This window comes from Protopterus annectens, chromosome 2.part1, assembly GCF_019279795.1.
Source record: "Protopterus annectens isolate FY-2018-M chromosome 2.part1, PAN1.0, whole genome shotgun sequence".
Taxonomy (NCBI): Eukaryota; Metazoa; Chordata; order Ceratodontiformes; family Protopteridae; genus Protopterus; species Protopterus annectens.
The window spans coordinates 61,217,470-61,236,666 of NC_056729.1; the positions used below are offsets into that span (position 1 = coordinate 61,217,470).

General features: G+C 40.9%; 1 protein-coding gene across 1 annotated transcript in view; it reads right to left on the reverse strand.

The window, feature by feature from the left end:
• Positions 1–19,197, reverse strand: part of DYNC2I1 (dynein 2 intermediate chain 1) — a 774,274-nt gene that overhangs the window by 144,227 nt on the left and 610,850 nt on the right. Inside the window, exons 9-10 of the mRNA XM_044062024.1 lie at positions 16,099–16,150; positions 15,608–15,668 (exon numbers count right to left, since the gene is read on the reverse strand). Coding sequence (XP_043917959.1) covers positions 15,608–15,668; positions 16,099–16,150 — 113 coding nt within the window. The remainder of the gene's footprint in view (positions 1–15,607; positions 15,669–16,098; positions 16,151–19,197) is intronic.

Genomic DNA, 19,197 nt, shown 5'->3' on the forward strand with positions numbered 1-19,197 from the left:
ACAATGACAAGCACTCCCTTCCTTGCTATGAAGACAATACTCTGAGTCAGGACCAGTGAAGACTTTGCCTAGTTTATGAAGTCACACAGGTCCTGCAACTACAGAATACCAAAAGCAAATGACATAATCACAAAGTCCCAAAATTCTAACATCAAGAGCCAATTATTCAGTTAGGAGAAAACAAGAAGGTACTTCTGCAGGGCTTCCTCCACAATAGCCAGCACTTTGTTAAAAACTCTGAGCTGTAAAGAGACCAAATGGCAACAAGTTGTACTGAAAGAGATGCCCACACAGAACGAACAAAAGGAATCTCCTCTGTAGACCTTATGTTTTGAAGTTCCAAAGGGTATTAATCATGTCCAGTAAAACCATCCAGGTATACAGCGCCAAAGACGTGTCTCTTTTAATAAATCATCAGAACTTGACACACCAAATGTGGTTACTTACATTTATAACATACAGGATTGGGCAGATGTAATCAGTCCCCCTTTAGAACAAAGAAATGATGCAAAAAAATCCCATGCCATTCCCTAAAGCAGGAAAAATCTCTACAGTTACCCTTTGGATTAGTCTGTTCTCATCCAAAGAATTCTGAGAGACCACCTGGTTTCCTAGTGAAGACCCTTCTGGGCCAAAACATAACTATAAGATGTGACCAACTAGGACTTTGTTTAGAATATAACAGGTATGTTTTTTTACTATATCAGATGCTCTATTAGACCCTCCTTGATGAGTCTTTGGTTTGCTTCATCCTTTCCACCACAATTCTACATTTTTTGGGAGAGCTCATGCTTGGTGTCAGTACATGCCATGATTATGCATGCTAGCTAAATAAGCTTTTCTAGGCCCACAGCTTAACAGTATGACCCTATCCAAAAACAAATGCCATACAATATATCAATGAAGATTTATCATCTACATTGCTAATGAATACAGGCAAGTATATCCTTAGCCAACTTAAAGGGAACTCCAAAGCCAAGGATGGATAGAGAGAGCCCATCCACACAAACAGGATGACAAAAGGAAATAACTGCCCAATATGAGGAGAATCCTCTCGTAGATCCAATGATATGGTAAGAACGCATCCATAATATCCAGCACCAGATACTCTGACTCGTCCTTGGTTGGCTTGAATCAAGGAAGGAAGAAGACAAAAGACTTCTCAAGAACGACATTCAGAAAGCTGAGTTCTGAATTAACAAAGTACCAAATGAATCCTAACTCCTAGAATCACACATGAAGCAATAATGCTTGCTGAATCTGTACACTGAAAACCAAATGTCAATGGTAAAGACATCTGTAACTGAGATATTTATGAAGCAAGCCCTGGTGGTACCCATGGCCTATGAGAATCAGCTTTGACTGCAGCAATCACCAAGAGGCAGGCATTCTGATGGCAAAAGACAAAGGTTTCTAACTGGCAACCATGAGTTCTCTCCCAGGAACAAAAGCAATGAAAACCTGGCTTGTCTTCCTAAACCTGTGAACTACTTCAGGTAAAATCTGAGCTGGGATACTTCTGACAGAAATCTTCAACAGACTGTGATACCATTGCACAAGGGGAAGCAGAAAAACACAGCTGAGGAAATTACAGACCTGAGAGCTTAACAACCATGTTATGGGAAGTTGTACAGATAATCCTGAGGAAAAGGCTGGCAATACTACTAAATAACAATCTCCAGGAGAGCAGTCAAGATAGGAGCAGTTAGCAAAACCTGATCCAATTTTATGACTGGGCTACAGGTGATCTTGACAATGGAGTACCAGTAGTTGGACTCTATTTGGACCTTAGTAAGGCCTTTGATTCAGTTACACACAGGAGGTTGATATAAAAACTTGAAGGGATGTGGGTAGGACGATGACTGAAGAAGTGGATGGCTACTTTGTTGAATAGAAGGAGACATAATTATTGTGAAAGGGACAACATTAAGAATGGTGGAGTACCACAGTGGTCTGTCCTGGGTCCAGTATTCTTCTATGTTTTTCCTAGACATATCTAAGGGCCTAGAAAAAAAGATTCAACCTTTTTTGTTGATGGCATATAGATAGATGCAGAAGTATACAACAGGAGGAAGATTAAAGCAAAGGATTTGGAAAGGCCAAGCAAATAGGCAGAGATGCAGCCGTTAAGATTCAGTGCAAACAATTGTGAAGTACTACACTTAGGTCACAACAACCCTGGTATGAAATGTTAGCTGGGTGGAGTGGAACTGATGGCAACAGAGCAGGAAATGGATTTGGAGGTATTGATCATACCTGGACTGGACCACTCTGAGCCACATCAGAAGGCAGTGGAAGAAGCAAACAATATGCTGAGGTGTATCATCAATGGGAAACATTGCAAAAATAAAGTAGTAATACTTCCACTCTGCATTAGGTTATTTAAGGGAAGAAGGGAAAGGAGGAAGCATGGGAAGCAGATTGTAGGGCTAACTACTCTTTGGAGCTCTGAAAGTCTTTCTCACAAATAGTGGTGTGAACCCATGTGATGAGTTATTGGAATAGGTAGTGGAGGAGGAATACACAGAACAAAGGCATTCAAGAGGGCTTAAGACAGATGGAAAAGTGGTAAGAGGGAAGACAGGGATGAAGGACAGGAAGAATGTTAGGGCACTTAAAAGGATAAACAAACAGACTTATTGTCTCTCTCTGTCTACAAGCAACTGTAATACAAAAGATTACTTCAACTGAGACACTGATGTTTGATCAGATGATCTGTTGAATCATCCTCTTCAGAGTTTGTAAACAACTAGGAATTTTTTTTCTCCTGTAATGCCTAGAACAGATATTTTTTCTATTCAACTCCATATTAAGAGGTCTAGGTGCCTTCTGCTATCAGATAGTATGATGTTGGCTCCCTATTGAAATGACGGCACTTGTAACACTGAGTGCTGACACACACAAAAAAAACCCCACTGAAAATGCAGAAGGGTGAAAACAGAACAACCCTCTTCTCCTTTAAGCTTCTTTCTGCAGAACAGGATGCTCCTCACACCCCCAAACTTATACATACCCACTCCAAGATCACCATACCTCAGAAAAAAGGGAATATTCTAAGAAAAGGCCATCTTGGCTTTAGTATATGTAAGTCCATTTTTTGGCCATTCAGTCTCAGCATTTTGCGATTCACTAAAGTGGATCCCGACATATCAGATGGTTACCTGTGATGTCACATGCCAGACTAGGATAGTATGTTTAGCTACATACACCTGCAGTTTACAAATATCCACTGAACATGCACAACCTATAAGACAGAAAACATTAAAAGCAACAGTGTGCATACATACTTACCCAACTTCTGGGGACTACAACAGCAGTTAATCAATAGACAAGACATTTAGGCACAATAAGTGAAAAGGCAATTCTCACCCCCAGAGAAAGGATTCCTTCATACATTAAATAAAATAGTGTGTACATGTCTGTTATATCTGCTATCAGGAGTCCTCTTCAGTGGATGTACCAGATAGTAATAGTACTCCAAGCAGTATAATTAAATTTACAGGTGGCAGGAGTGGCAGAAGAGCTGCAGAAACGTTCAGAAGTGGCAAAGAATACCTGGCTCCTACTGTCCAAACAGCAGTATTGGTGAAGGTGTGAATCAACAATGACAGTGCCATGACAGAAACATCTGCAATGGAGATATTTTCTGAAGTAAGCACTGAAAGCAGTCCTTTCTCTAGCTGAATGGCCTTTATTTAACAGCAACTTTTTCCAGTGTGCAGTTCACCATCAGATGGCAAAAAATTATATTGACAATCTAATTATAATTTTTTTCAGCAACTGCTAACCTCCTGTCCCCTTGAAAAAACGGAAAGAGTTGGATGAGACAATTTAAGGACAGCTAACACATCACGTCTGAGAAAAAAGTGATAGTAAACCCTCGGAAAGGGCCAATTATTATTAACTTCAGATATAGACAGGAAGCTCTGAGATCTTGCAAGCAGTGGTGATGCCAATTAAAATAAGCATCTTCCCAGAAATGCACTTCAAAGTTGTTGAACCAACAGGCATGAATGGCAGACCAGCATGCCCATCAGTCATGAAATTCAAGACACATCGAGAAGAAGATTCTTCAATGGAAGACAAAGATGCATAATCCTTTTTAAGGAACTGTTGCCCAGCCAGTGTCGAACTACAATCCTCCCGTCTCTAAAGTCACAATAGGAAGAAGTGTCAGAGGTGTATACCATGACTGTAGAAAAACAAGTGAGACCTGCAGAACCAACTTCTGGCTAAAGAGTTGAGGTAGCACAGAATACCGCTCTGCCAAAATGGTGAATATCCTCTTGTCAGAAGAGTAGATCTGATGAGTAGAAGGTTTCCTGGTAGCTTCAGAAAACTTTGAAACTTCTGCTAGAAGATCAGATTGAGAGGGGTATCTAAAATAATAAAATCTTGGAGTTGGTAATATAAGTTCAGAGGGTGTGGGGACTTGACCCCACATCAGGAGAAGAAGGGGGGATTGCCCCTGAAAAAAAAAATAAATTTAAATGAGAACAGCAATGTTTGATATTCCCTCTTCTGAATTTTCTTCAGTGTGTCTGCTGTTGGCATTATGAATGCCAACATTACAGCAGAGAGATACACCAGAAGGGAAGAGTCATAGTGAATAACCAAACAAATGGCCACTATGAGGTAAAAATCAAACAACTAAAACCAATACCTCATAACACCCAGGCTCAAAAGGTACCAGTGGAAAAAAAGGTTATGTACTCACCATAAAGTTCCATCTTGGCCAACTTCTACCAGATCTTCAGATCCAAAATTCTCAAACTCCTACCTTTACCAATAATGCCCTCCCCACCTAAAATGCCAAAGATCTAGTTTGCTGTCCCTAGACATAAAGGGACAAAAACTTAAAGAAGTGAATACAATTAGATTAAGAAAAGCAAGCTGAAGCTCAAGAAAGGAAAAAAGGTTCCCTTGAGAACTCTTAGGTTTTTCCAGAAGCAAGTGAATGGGGATAGGTAGGCAGGAGGTTGAGGAAGAATGAAAATGGACAAAGCAGATGGAACGTTACGGTGATTACATAACTTTTTTATCTGATGTTATTCTTTTTGTTCATTCCTCAACTGATGGGACAGAGTCCTCAACTATTATAACCTTAGGTGGTTTCATGGAAGGATATTCTGGAATACTGCGGAGCCCAAGGCAGCTTTTTTTCTGGAAACCAAATCCAGATTGTAATGAGCAATAAAAGTGTGAGCATTAGTCCAAGTTGCAGCTGCACAAATGTCATCTATGGCAGCCCTTGATCAAAAGGCCTAAGAGACCACCATAGACCTCATGGAATGAGCCCTAGGAGGCTTAGGCAAGAATAAACTCTCTTACTCTAGGCAAAGGAAATACAATCGAGTAGCCATTTGGCCAAATAACCTTGGAAACTGGCTTGCTCAATTTAGTAGAGAAGAAAACAAACAAATGGTCTGTCTTCCTGAAATCCTTGTTTATATGGAGGTAAAAGTGAAGTTGTTTAAGCACATCCAAAAAATGGAACATGTAGTCTCCCTTACTTGAGATGCTTGGAAAGAAAACTGGGAGATTAATGACCTGGTTAATGTTTTGGATTCTAAAGCTACCTTAGGCAAGAAAGATGTGTTGGTCCACAAGGACACCCTGTCCTTGGGGAAAACCAGGCACAAAGATTTAGAAGATAGAACCTGGAGTTCAGATACTCATCTTGCTGATGTAATAGTGACCAGAAAGATGGCTTTCCAAGACAGAAATTTTGCTTTGACTTGCTTGACAGTTCAAATAAAGATTGTGTTAGGACCTGAAGCACAACGTTAAATCCTAAGAAGGAGTAGGATCATTTAAAGGAGGTCTAAGTAAAAAGGCCGCTCTGAGAAAGGCTTTACATAATCTAGAAGAAGTTAAGATAAAGCTGTTTTCGTCTAGGCAGAAGTTTGAAATGGCAGCCAAATGGTCCTTAATAGCAGAAAAACTATTCCCTTTGTTGAAAATTGAAGCTAAATCTTCAAGTACAGCTGGTACATGGTCAGAAAGGGGTCCAGATTATATGCTAAGGGCCCATAACAGAAATCTTTTCCATTTGCATTTGAGAATCCTTCTAGTAGAAGCTTTCTTTCTAAGAATATAACAGAATATAATGGATCGGAGGACAGCCTGGGCTGTCTGGCAATCAGTGGAAGTGGAGAAACCTATGCTGTCAATTTAAAGTCTGTACGAGTCAATTTTGTAGGGTGAGACAGGAGGTCTGTAATTGGATCCAAAAACCAAAGCATATCTAGGAGATGAGGCCAGAGGAAGGGGAAACAAATCTGACAAGGCCAAAAGGGGACAATGAGGATAAATTTGCTACTCGATGTATTTTCCTTTGCCTAGAGAGAGAGATCCTTCTGCCTAAAGCCTCTGGCTCATTCAATTGACATGCTTTCTGTAGAAATTTGGGAATAAGAGGTAATTGTAGGAAACCATAAATAGCACCGGAGGGCCAGTCATGGACTATAACATCTATCGGTGACTCCCCCGTCAGATGGATTAGGGCAAAGAAACTGCTGCTTTTGCTGTTGCAGGGGGTGTGTGAATAGGTCATAGCATGGCTGGCCCCAATGACAGAAAATTCTCTCCACTACTTTCACATTGAGAGACCACTCATTAGGCATCAGAATGGACTTGCTTAGTTTATCCGCAATCACATAGATTTTCCCCGGAATCTGCATTGCCCATTGCCACACACTCATTGTATCTCGACAAAGCAGATAAGACTTGGTTCTTCCTTGTTTGTTGATGTACCAGACCACTCACATGCTGTACATCTCAACAGCACTTGCCCCAGATGGGAGAATGGCTTGTGAGCCCTGCAATTCTAGGAGTACAGCTCTCATTTCCAGGATACTGATATACACCGTGGCCTCTTTGGGTGACCACATACCTTGGACTGTCCTTCCCAACTACTGCCCCCACCCCAACTGGGAGTCATCTATTGTCACTGTGGCCATAGGCAGGGCGAGGATGGCCTCTGGAATGTTTGTTCAAATGCATCCACTAAAAAAGATAAGTTTTGCATGCTTGCGTGATATTGACTGGAGCAGTTAAAAGATGACAAGAAATAGACTACTGGGTTGACAGGATCCACTGAAGTATTTGCATCTTAAACCCAGACATAGGAATGAGGGTGATAGCAGCTGCTATGGATTCCAAGGCTTGTGAAATTAGTTTTGTTGGAAGAGAAGAAATTTGTATTACTTTCCTCACTGGGATCTGAAGGTCTGGATTCGAGCAGGAGGAAAACAGACTATTTGATTGACTGTATCCAGGGGAGCATGTATGAACTACAGAGTTTGCAAAAGCATGTGTTGTGACTTGCTGTAATTGACTGTGAGGCATAGTTGCAGCAAGTAGTCCCTTACCTGTAGAAGAAAAAGCCTGGTTGGGGCAGTTATGAGCCAGATGTCTAGGTATGGAAACACTTGGAATCCCAGCAGTCTCAAGTGAGCTGCTACCACTGCCATGCATTTGGTAGACACCCTGGGGGCTGTGGTGAGGCCAAAGGGCAGTGCTCTCGAAATGGCAACAACTGGCTCCCAACCAGAAAACAGATATCTTCTGGAGCGCCTGTTCATTTTGATGTGATAGTATGCATCCTGAAGATCTACTGAGCACATCCAATCATCCTTTCTCAGCAGAAGCAAAATGGACTGAACTGTGACCATCCAGAATCTTAGATATTGCACAAACTGATTTAGTTCACTGAGATCCAGAATCAGTCTCAAGTCCCCTGCCTTTCTTGGCACCAAGAAAAATCCTGAATAGGTCCCAGATCCTCTCTGGTCTGGTGGGACCTCCTGGATGACATTTTCTATCAGCTTTTCTATTTCAAATGCTGCTGCCTCCCTCTGACTGGATGGAACATTGGGAATTCTTTTCATTTTTGTAGGAGGAGTTTGGGAAAATGGTATGATATAACCTCTGGATATAATTCTCTGTGCCCAGGAATCTTTTGTTACAGATAGGCAGGCTCTTTGCTCTAGAGACAAATGCACCCCCTCTCCTGACTACCTCCACAGGGTAACAATCAGAACTCCCTTCAGGAGGGTTGGTAGGGTTTATCTGAGGAGGAATCCCAGAAGCCCTAGGTCTGCAGGCCACCTTTGCTGCAAGGGTGGCTTCTTCCATTTTGGTTCCCCCTCTGCCCCTGGAGGAACTATCTCCATGTGAGTCTTGAAAAGGACCTTGGAATTTATGGAATGACATCTTTCTACCTCCTCATTGATTCCTATCAACAGGTCTTTGAGGATTATAAAAACACATGCCCACATCAGATAGGGTCTTTCCCTCTTGATCACATCTGAAGAACGTGTCCTTTACTTTGGGGCTAAAGAAGGAAGATCCATCAAAGGGAGCAATGATGTACAAACACTTAAAGTGCTCCACAAAAATCACATAGTCACATCCAGGCGTATCTCCTAATGGCTATGCCTGAATCCACCACCCTTGAGGTACATTCTGCTGCATGGGGGGGGTCAGCCTCATGGATGTATTAGAAATTGATTGGAGGGTGGCCAGTTTTGAGGAGACTCTATTTTGGTTCTTGGAAGACATGTACCCCAAAAGAGATTTGGAAAGTTCTCTAGTCAAATCTCTTTATAACCTTGTAAGATGTGTCAGGTAATTCAGCGACCGAAGGACAAATGTGCTGATGCGTACGTACGCTTACCAAATCTGTCCAAGGCGCTGGACTCCCTGTTATGGAAATGGATAGAAGAGCTTTGTTCTGCAAGCTCTTTTTTGGTGGCTGCCACCACAACAATGGCATTTACAGGGACCCCCCTACTCTAGTGTGCCTTGTCTTTAGGAGGGGCTAATATTTTGTGAGGACATTTATGGATTGGCTTCACAGTGTCTAGTCCCTCCCACACCCAACAACAAATAAGATCTATGAGTTCATCAGCTGGGGCAGTCAATGAAGTAGCCAGGACAGACCCAAAAATTCCAGAACACTAATTCCTCCTGGGAAGGGGTATTGGAAAACCAACTACCTTTTTAATTTAGGAGTTCTAGAATGTTTCCAAATGACAGGTCTTCACATGGAGATCTGGGGAACCACTCCCTTTATCGAAATCCATGTCCTCGGTGTCAGATTTCTGCAGAGAATCTAGGTTTCTCTTTTTTTACACTTCTTCTTCCAAGGGACTTCTCCAGTGGGATGGTCTGGGGAAGTATCAGAAGAGATGAGGATGTCATGAAGGACTGACTGGAGGCTTGATCAGTGGCTGTCCCACAGGAATGGATGAATGAGACTTGGAGAAGAGAACCTAGGAGGCATAGCTGTCTTTATCTAAGGAGAGCAGGATGTCCTGTTTCTAGATAAAGAGAAGGCCCTCTCCACAACTTCAAGGTCAGAGTGCCCGGGGGAGACCAAAGTCAATGGCAAAGGATCCAATAATGTGTAAACTGTCGGCTCCTGCAACACTATAAGCACTCCACCCGAGGAAGGGGTTGGACCTGAGCTGTCCAGCGCCGAAGCACGGACAGGCAGAGACACCTCCTACAGCTTTGGATCCAGCAATGACACTTTAGCTCCAAGAGTATTCTGGCTCTGGAAGATCAGGACCAGGTGATTCGGGAAAGTTGTAGAAGTAGAAAAGCAGACTGTCTTTGGATCTGATGAAGAAACCCCCTGGGGATCTTGGATCTGAGGGCTCTGAAACAGTGGGTTGGTTTGGAGAAGGCAAAATCAATGGGGAAGTAGCCAAAGGCTGGCTCACAGATCTGGTAGGAGTCAGAGCTGGGAGTACCCCCATCTGAAAATGAGAAATGTTCTCATTAGCTGATCTACATTAGACTAGGATAACATTCTGGAAAACCTAACAGAAAATGTGAAGGATGGAGGTCTGGAAAATCTGTGGGGGGGATCCCTCCATGAAAGGTGAAAGGAAATGAGAAGTGACCAGATCTGCTAGGAGTGGAGGTGCTTGGATCCATGGTGATTTAGGTTTAGAAGCCATCAGATCCAACTTTTTAGACAACTTAGATGGTGGCTCCAAGGAAGAAGCCGAAGAGGATGAATGATCAGGTAACCTCTTTCAAGTGTCTTTATCTTTAGGAGTCTGGCTTCCTCTTGTCTAGTTTTTTAGAGAGGGTTTGCGCCCCAGTTGTGGAAGCAGAAGTCATAGAAGGGAGAAGACCCTTCAACACCAGCTTGTTTCTCTGGTCAGTGAGGGCTCTGGAATTGTACCCAGAGCAATCTGCATCATGATAAGTGGATCCCAAACGATACACGTATTCCCTGTGGGCATCTGAGTTTGGGATTTTATACCCACAGGTGATGTATTTTTTTTAAATCTGGTAGGCTTATCAGCCATACTGGAACTAACTCCACAAAAAAAGAAATTATCAGAAAAAAGAAACTACTTAAGTTTTTTTTTTTTATTTAAGAAAGGAAAGCAGGAAAAGAACAGCACAACTAGCAACAATGGTAGCACAAGGAATAATCTAATGAGTAAGAAAGAATTTAAATAACATATCAACAGTGGTACTACAGAGAAGTACCCAGAAACACAGTAGTTAACTTGAAAAAACAGCAAGAGAAACTAGCAAAAATGGCAGGATGAAGAAGCAGTTAAATAAGGCCAAGGCATTTGACACAATACCCCACTCGGGCATTGTTGACAAACTCAAGAGGTTAGGTACAAACCCATATGTCACCCAGTGGATAGCCAATTGGCTCACAGACAGGACCCAGGAAGTTAGAATTGGGAAGTCCACCTCTACAAAGAGGCCAGTCAGAAGTGGACCCTCAGGGATCAGTCCTTGGACCCCTCCTTTTTGGCATTTACTTCTCAGAAGTCAAGGCCAATGTCAGTGGTCTCTGGCTGACTAAATTTGCAGATGATTGCAAATTAGGAGCTGTTATTGAATCTCATACTGACACAAATGTTCTCCAGGAGGGGTTGACATGGACAAACAACTGGTGTAAGAGTCTTGGCCTCAATGCCAAGAAATACACAATAGTATCCTTTGGGAAGTCATCCATCCCCGGTAACTATCATATTGACAAACACCCTTTAGAGATGACCCAGTAGTCAGGGACTTAGGGACACATATAGATGGTAATCTAGCCTTTGACCATCATGTGTCTACAGTGGTGAGGAAATCATTCTATGTTGTGCAACTTATAAACAAAGGTATGGCATCTAAGCCCAAGGAAGTCGTTGTTCCACTGTATTCTTCATTCATCATACCCATCACTGAGTACAATGCCCCCTTTGGTATGTACCTAACCAGGCATATCCAACAACTGGAACATCCACAGAGGTTCCTCACTAAAAGCATACAGGGCATAAGTAATATGTCCTATGCAGACTGCCTCAAGGCCCTATCCCTGTATTCTGTCTCCTACAGGCTTTTGAGGGAAGATCTACGCCTGGCATACAGGGCATTGTCAGACCCCCACTTTGATGGATCTCCTGCATATCCACAAAACAAACAGTACCAGAATTACCCATTCTAAATTCTGAAACCTTGCCTGTGATTTAAATAGGACCGGCTGGAGAGATAGGTATGTATCCAAGAGACTACCCATCTATGGAACAGGCTCCCCATCCATGTGAAGCAGAGTTCTTCCCTAATCCAAGTCAAGTGCAACTTGGACAATTGGATGGAAAACCAGAAATTCATCCCTGGTTTGGCACCTATGTCTCTGATGCAAACAAGTAACCTGTTAATGGTTCATCTCCTAGGTCTATGCTTACACTTATCAAGGGTATCAGAACTTGTCAGAAATTTAGGATACATGGCTATGCTTAAAAAGGCCCTTGTGGTCGTTAGCCTAGTAAACACCTATGAACCTATAGGAATTGTATTTTTAAGGTAAACTCATGATTCTAATAACAAATAACTCCAAAAGTTTGAGAGTGACAGTATCTGCATCTGAAGATGAATGGCAGCAAATGAGATCTGAGGTATGTTAGGTGGGCAGGGCATTGTGGGTAAAGGAAGGAGCTCGAGAGGTTTGGATCTGAAGATCTGGTAAAAGTGGCCAAGTCAGATCAGAGCCTTGGATCCAAACCCATCAGTTGAGGAATGAATGAAAAGGACATCAGATCAATTTACTGCTAGTTAAACACTTTTGTTTATATACAATGAACTTCATCAGAACAGATTATATGTTTCCTCGCCAAAGCATAAAACTTCCCTAAAATAACCACGTGAAGAAATACCCAATCAATTTATGTCTGAAATTAATTTTACCAATGAAGAACCATATATCCTAATTTACATAAGACACTAGCAAATATACATATAAAGAACCACTATGTATAACTAAAATCTTAATAAAAAATACAACTAATTCTTGTAAATAATAGTCTCATACACCATCATTACACCTCCTAATGTTTCAACGTTAGCACATAATTAATAGAACACATTTCCTTCAATCCAAGTGGGTTACTGGCATTCAAGTACAATTGCCACCACAGCTCACGGCATTCCACATATTCTATCAATAATCCACCCCTGGGGATCACATTCCACTTTTTCAAGCACACAAATAAATAAATAAAGACCACCATTTTGTTTAATATGATTGAAAAAGGCATTAATAGTTTTGCCACTTTTAACATCACACCATATGAAGATTTTGCCCCGCCCCATTCCAAATTAAAGTAATAAGGGTATAGACAAGAGAAAATCCTAGAATGCGTGATGATTCTGCTACCACTGACACCTCAAAAAGTACTGCAACACCCATATTGTCAAGCCTGTGGAAGGCACCATCAAATCATGGTCTACCATGTTCTCATCCAGGTTACCAAAGTCATGACCACCTGGACCTTCTTTGCGGTTGGAATGACAGACACTGAAAAGTGTCTAACTCTGCCAAGATAACAGCAATCCCCTTAGAAAGGCTCAGAGTTGACCTCTTACAGATTATGAAGACCCACATGTCCTGCAACCCAAACAGTACCAAAGCCAGTGACACTACAGAGTAAGCCCTCAGTGGAGATTTCATAAGTCATATATTCATAAAAACAGTGCCATAACTGACACAGTTAGCACCCAGTGCCAATTTCATGCTCTCGTGACCCACTCCCTCACCCTCTCACCTCTTTTGTTTTGTGAAGAGCAAAAAAAAAAAAAAAAAAAAAAAAAAACTTTGGTTTAATCTGTAGCAAGCCAACTTGTACCTTCAAACCAACTGGCTTCCTGCAGCAGACTCATGTTCCTTCAGCTCTTCAAGCAAAAGAAAAATAAAATATGATTCTAAAAATACTGAAAAGAGTGAATTCTGCACTTCTTGATACTGCTCGCTAACACTAGCACCCGGGCAACTGCCCCCTTCTCTACACCCTTGCTATGCCACTGCATGTAACAGCCTCTTTTCCAGCAAAGTTTCTTTCAACCTGGTTATAAATATGACAAACATTCTGGCTGGAGAACAGAGATCAAACAGCAGCCCTTTTTAGTGATTCACAAAAGTGAACTGAAGTAACCTCCTGGGTGGCCCTCGGTTACTGATGTGCCATAAGATTTTTAGCATGTCCAGTGACATCATACAGCTGTCCTATGACAGAAGAGGCATAACCACTTACAGCATCACCATCTGGAACTTTATGTTCATGATTCCCTCACTGAAACCACTCAGAACAGGATGTAAGTCTCACATTCTCCCATCTGCTAGGGAGCTAAAAAAGAGGGGAAAAAAGAACCACTAGCTTCAACCAAATAAGGGCATGTCTAGATAGCTTATTTAAGGAGCAGTGTCTGAGTATGTTCCATGACATCTGCAGAGGCAGCTGAGTAAATGAGCAGAGGTCTTTCTGACTAAAGAACTAGCAGTTCCAAGATATGGCTACTAGTGACCATGACAAGAACAGAATGTTTTATTTATTTTTTTTGTGATGGTGCTCCAAGATAAGGTGAACTCAAAGAACCACACACACACACACACACGCACACACAGTGTCAAGATTGTGACTGCTGTGCCTGTCGTCACCCTCCTAATAGACATGGCCAGCACAGTCTCAGAAAACAGCACTATCTGGTGCTTGGGAACTCTCCTTAGTCTGTAAGGGGACTCCTCAAAAAGTAGAAGCAAGAGTTAAGATGGATCACAAAGACTCTACTTTAGAAAGCCCAAACAGGACCTTATTGGAAGAGTCATGCAGGATGTCCTAACCTCTGTCCTTGGGATAGCATCAACACAGTCAGTGTTACACTGAGCCACAGAAAAGCCCACTACAGAAACCATGAAAGATCTTATCCAGGTTTTCCCTGAACCTAGAATCAAGAAATGCTGAAAAGCAAAGCTTTTCTAGTTTCTATTCCACTTGGATGGACTAGAACCTGAAGAGATGAATCAATCTGTTGAGTGGTTTGAGCCAGGTATGACAGAAGAAAATATCCTGTCCAAAAGCTTTGACTCCTCATCAGGTGTTAAAATGAACAGGTGTTGTGGTTAGCCCCAGCTGTGAATCATTGGGTTACAGCCAGATGAACTAAAACCAGACAAATAAAAGGAACTGTAGTTTTGGCCAAACATAAAACAATAAAAAGCATTTTTTGAAGGGCAACAAGCCTCTGTGCAACCTCCTGCATGGAACATGTTGCTTACCAATACCCATACTTATAAATACTAATTCCATGGTCACATGCTTACAGACAAAAGTGATAAACACAAAAAAAGTCACTGCTGGCACTGTGACAGAAAGAGCTCCGACAATGACATGGTTTTCTAGAACAAACCACAATCTATCAGGTGCACCTTCACCTTCTATATACATGACAGCTAGAAGGGAAGTCCCCATGGTCTCTAGGACCCATGCTGGACCACAGAGATCACAAACTTGTTGCTGTAAGGATGTTTATAAAAAAATTTCACTCCACTCAGCTAAGGGCATACAATGAGCGTCAATCCTTTTTTTGGAACAGAGAGTGTGGTAGCCAGACATTTCTGGCTTGCAAAATAGCATATGTAATTATATGCTCCACACTGGGAGGGGGAATGACCTAAGGCTGATTCTGCTTTTTCACAAAACTCATTCCCAGAAGGGGGAGAGTGGTGGTAAAAGAAGCTTCCACAGAGAATGTTATCAGCCAAAGGGTTTTGCCGAAGGAAGGGTGGTCTGGGAGGAACTATTGAGACATGAGGTCTCTGTCTTTTTTTCATCTCTGAGATAAAGGCCTCTGGGCTCTCTGAGGCCCTTCACAGGAGACAGAAGGTAATGGAAACCCTCCTATAATCACTTCCTTGGTAGGCAGACCTGCTACTGGCCAATGCCAATATGTGTGTGTAAGACCTTTCCTTGTGCATTTTTATAAATATGCAATACAACCGGAGTTCACAGAAAATTAAATCACATTAAAACTGCATTAGTAGAAGAATATGAATTGAAACTATGGTGGTAAACAATTTAAGGAGTTGCCGGAGGGTATAACTGGCAGTTTGCTCCTTGTGTGATGTAAACATGGACTGCATTTGCTGGCATAACAAAACATGCATTTCTGATAAATAACCAAAAGTGATTTTAACTGTATTTAAATGTAAGTAGCATAATAATGTTTCAGTAAAAAAAAAAAAAAAGTTTCTGCCAAAGTGTACTTGAGCAATTTACAGCAATGCATTATGAATGTAACCTACTTGCTGTTCATGTTAATTCTGGAGCTATGTATCAGCTTCACTTTTCCACCTGGAATGAGACCTAAACACAAAGACATGTGCAATATTAACTTCATTTAAAATATTTTATGTTAACATCATGTAGTATAATCAGGCACCTCATTCAACATGCCAAACACAACTTAACCACCTCCAGCAACTCTGCCAAGTTATTTATTTCTAATGCATTTCTCAATACCAAGTTTGACTAATAACATTTAATGACCTAAATGCAAACTCATACTCAAGGTTTTATGAAGAAACTATGCATCATAACATGGTAAGTGAATGACGTATATCACATCGCACAGTATAACTAAAGATTTGACAATTAAAGTAAAAAAATGTAACTGGTTCAGTACCGTTTGCCAAAGTGTGCAAGTATAACTAACACCACTTAATGCACACATTTCATGATACATACATCCTGCAGCAAACAGTGTTATTTTTGTTTTTTTAAATGTGACACTTACCCAAGTCAAGCTGAGAACCAGCAATATCTGCTTTTGGCAGCTCCACAACTACCTAATGGGAAGAAAAACAAAATTCACCTGATGCACTCATAATGATGTTTAAATTAAGCAGGTTTTGTAAAAGTTTTTTCTTTTACTTCATTTGCAAAGAAAATGTTAACACAAAAGAAATGTCAGTAACTTACAACCTGCCTGTATTGCAATTTCTGACCTTACTCATACCTTTAGCAATTTTTTTTTATTTGTGCTTCAGTCCTATCACTGTACAAGTGACCATAATCTCATTAAGCAGGTTATTTCACATATCCAGTGTGATTGGAGTAAAACAAAAACTTCAGACAGACTTTTATTTTTATTTACTTGTTGACCACATAATCACATTAGGCTCAAGTGCCTATTTTAGAGTAAACTGGAAGTGCTATCCAGTCAAGTAATTTACTTAGTCACCTAGTACGAAAGACAAGGCTAAGAAAATCAAACCTAGGACTAAAGGATGCAACATGTTAGCTTACAGTCTTAATCTCCTGCATTAAACTACACAATACCCCTCCTATATAGTCACATTCACTCTCAGTTTTCAGCTCTTTGTCCTTGTAGCATTATCATATTTGTCCACTACTGACATAATTCCCTAAGTTATCTGAATACTTCTATAATGCCGCATTCTCTTGCTAAAAACATATTCAAAACTGAGGGCCTTCATTATCTCACCATAAGGCTTGTTCTTTCAGTAGTAACAGCTTCCATTAAACTGTTTTGACAATATACTTTCAAATTTGTCATACTTGAATATAGTTAATTTTTAAAATGCAGTATTACCAATGTTTTTTTTCCAACAAAAGATAAAGTAACTACTTTCATGCCTTCACTAGTTTATGATGACTTGTAAAATACAGTACAAATTCTTCTGGTCTTTCTCAATGCTCTGACCTCTATCTACCATCTAAAGATCCATAGAAAATACTCCTTATGATGACCTCTCTTCCAGATTGAAAAGTTCTACACATTACCTTCAGGTTTCTGTTACTCACATGAAAACCTTTCCTTGACTTAAACCTTAGCAATGGTGTTTCAGTCCTTACAATCAAAGAATATTTTTTCTTTGCCTTTTCAATCCCTGCCATAAATTCTATTTGGTAACATTTGCTATGATAACAAAAGAGGAAAACATTAAATTCTATCTAGACCAAGGCATTCTGTAAGTACACTTGAGTGTATCTGTTTCAGTACCAAGGTAACAAATAGAATGTCTCTGCTGTCACTGAATGCATTCTGTACACTGATATTGCCTATGCCCTCACCATTAAGTTCAACAGTGAAAAGCTATCAGTTTTCGGAATGGACCAAGACACTAAAGTTGTAAAAAATAAAGAATTAAATTTAAAATATGACACATGTACGTTAACGCAAAAAATATAAGCATATTTACTCAATATAACCAAACGAAAGTACAGCTCTGTAAGGTATGGACTATAACCAACAGATATGTAGTTATAACAGAAGATCTGTAAAACACCCCACGCAGTGAGTAACTGTCTGGATTTCCACTTCTGCTATCATTCATTTTTGTCCCGTCCCATCCTCAGTGATGCATATGTCTCCCCTTGGTTTACATCATTCCCTGATGTCATGTACAAGACTAAAAGAATGTGCCTAGTCACTGCACTACTCAGCTGCTGAGCACAACCTTTAAAAGAAGAAAAAAAAAGACACCTTGCAAAAGCTACATTAAAATACACTTGCACAATGTACTGAGGGCACCATCTGAAATCACTGAACGAAGGGACTGTCAAAATACAGGGAAACAGCAGGGATTAATAAGAAACCATTGCAAAAGGTGCCCCCCACAGGCCAGCTTTGGGGGATCCTCTGCAGCAGATAACTGTGGGGAATAATCTCAAACAATGACCCTTGAACCTTTGAAGAAGCCAGTCCAAGAGAATGGCTAACTGGTGACAACAAAGAAGGCAGAATCCTACAATGCCCACGTGTTGGCAAAGATCCAAACCCTGCAATCATGGGCTAAACAATAATACAAAATTAAACACAAAGGCGAGTAGCACTGTGAGCAGAGTCAAAAAGGCAGGCAGATATACCTTAAAACAACAATTTAATTAGTGCTTTCGGTAGGATCAGTGTCCTACCTTCTTCAGACGTCTGAAGAAGGTAGGACACTGATCCTACCGAAAGCGCTAATTAAATTGTTGTTTTTAAGGTATATCTGCCTGCCTTTTTGACTCTGCTCACAGTGCTACTCGCCTTTGTGTTTAATTTAGTTTGCTGATTATCTTGAAGTTTTTGTCCTAAGTAATAATACATATGGAAGGTGTGAACTACCAACAAGGGGCTAAATAGAAGAAAACTGCAGTCATATATTTTGAAACAAGCTGTCAAAGTATCCATTCTCACAGATGACCTTTTTTTCCCAAAGTGCAACTTGCAGCCTGATGGCAAAAAACAATGGAGTTAGCACTGCACTTGAGAAAGGTTTACTTGGCAAATTGTGGACCTCACCCTTCTAGGAGTATAGCAGACAAACAGCTAGTGAATGAATGAAAGGGATGAGCGGAGGGGGGGTGCATGTCCTGGGCAAGAAGGACTTTTTTTTTGCTAGTTTCTGTCACCATAATGAAAACAGGGCAGGAAAAGAATGGTGCAAGAACAACTCTGAAACCACTTTCAGAAGGAAATGTGGTTTTCTCATAAGGGATGCCTAATCCTTGAGAAAGATCAGATATGATTTCTTATGAATAACATCCTGAAGCACCAAGATCCATTCAGCAGTGGTGATGGCATACAAGTAGTATCTTCCAAGAGACAAATTTTACAGCCACTGAGCCAGCAAGTTCAAACATTGAACAGGTGATTCTGTCAGTCATGAAGAAAAGTTCTAAAGGAAGAGATCAACACTTTAAAGGAGGGCAGAGATGGACAACTCTTTTAAAGGGGTCTACTTTAGGACCTCGAAAGTTTAATAGCTCGAGTGCATATGGATCGAACCATATGCATCGAACTATTAAACAATCGAAGTCCAAAAAAAAATTAAACTAGTGTAGGCAGGGGGGCAAGCCCCCCTGCATCCCCCACACCCCTGCTACT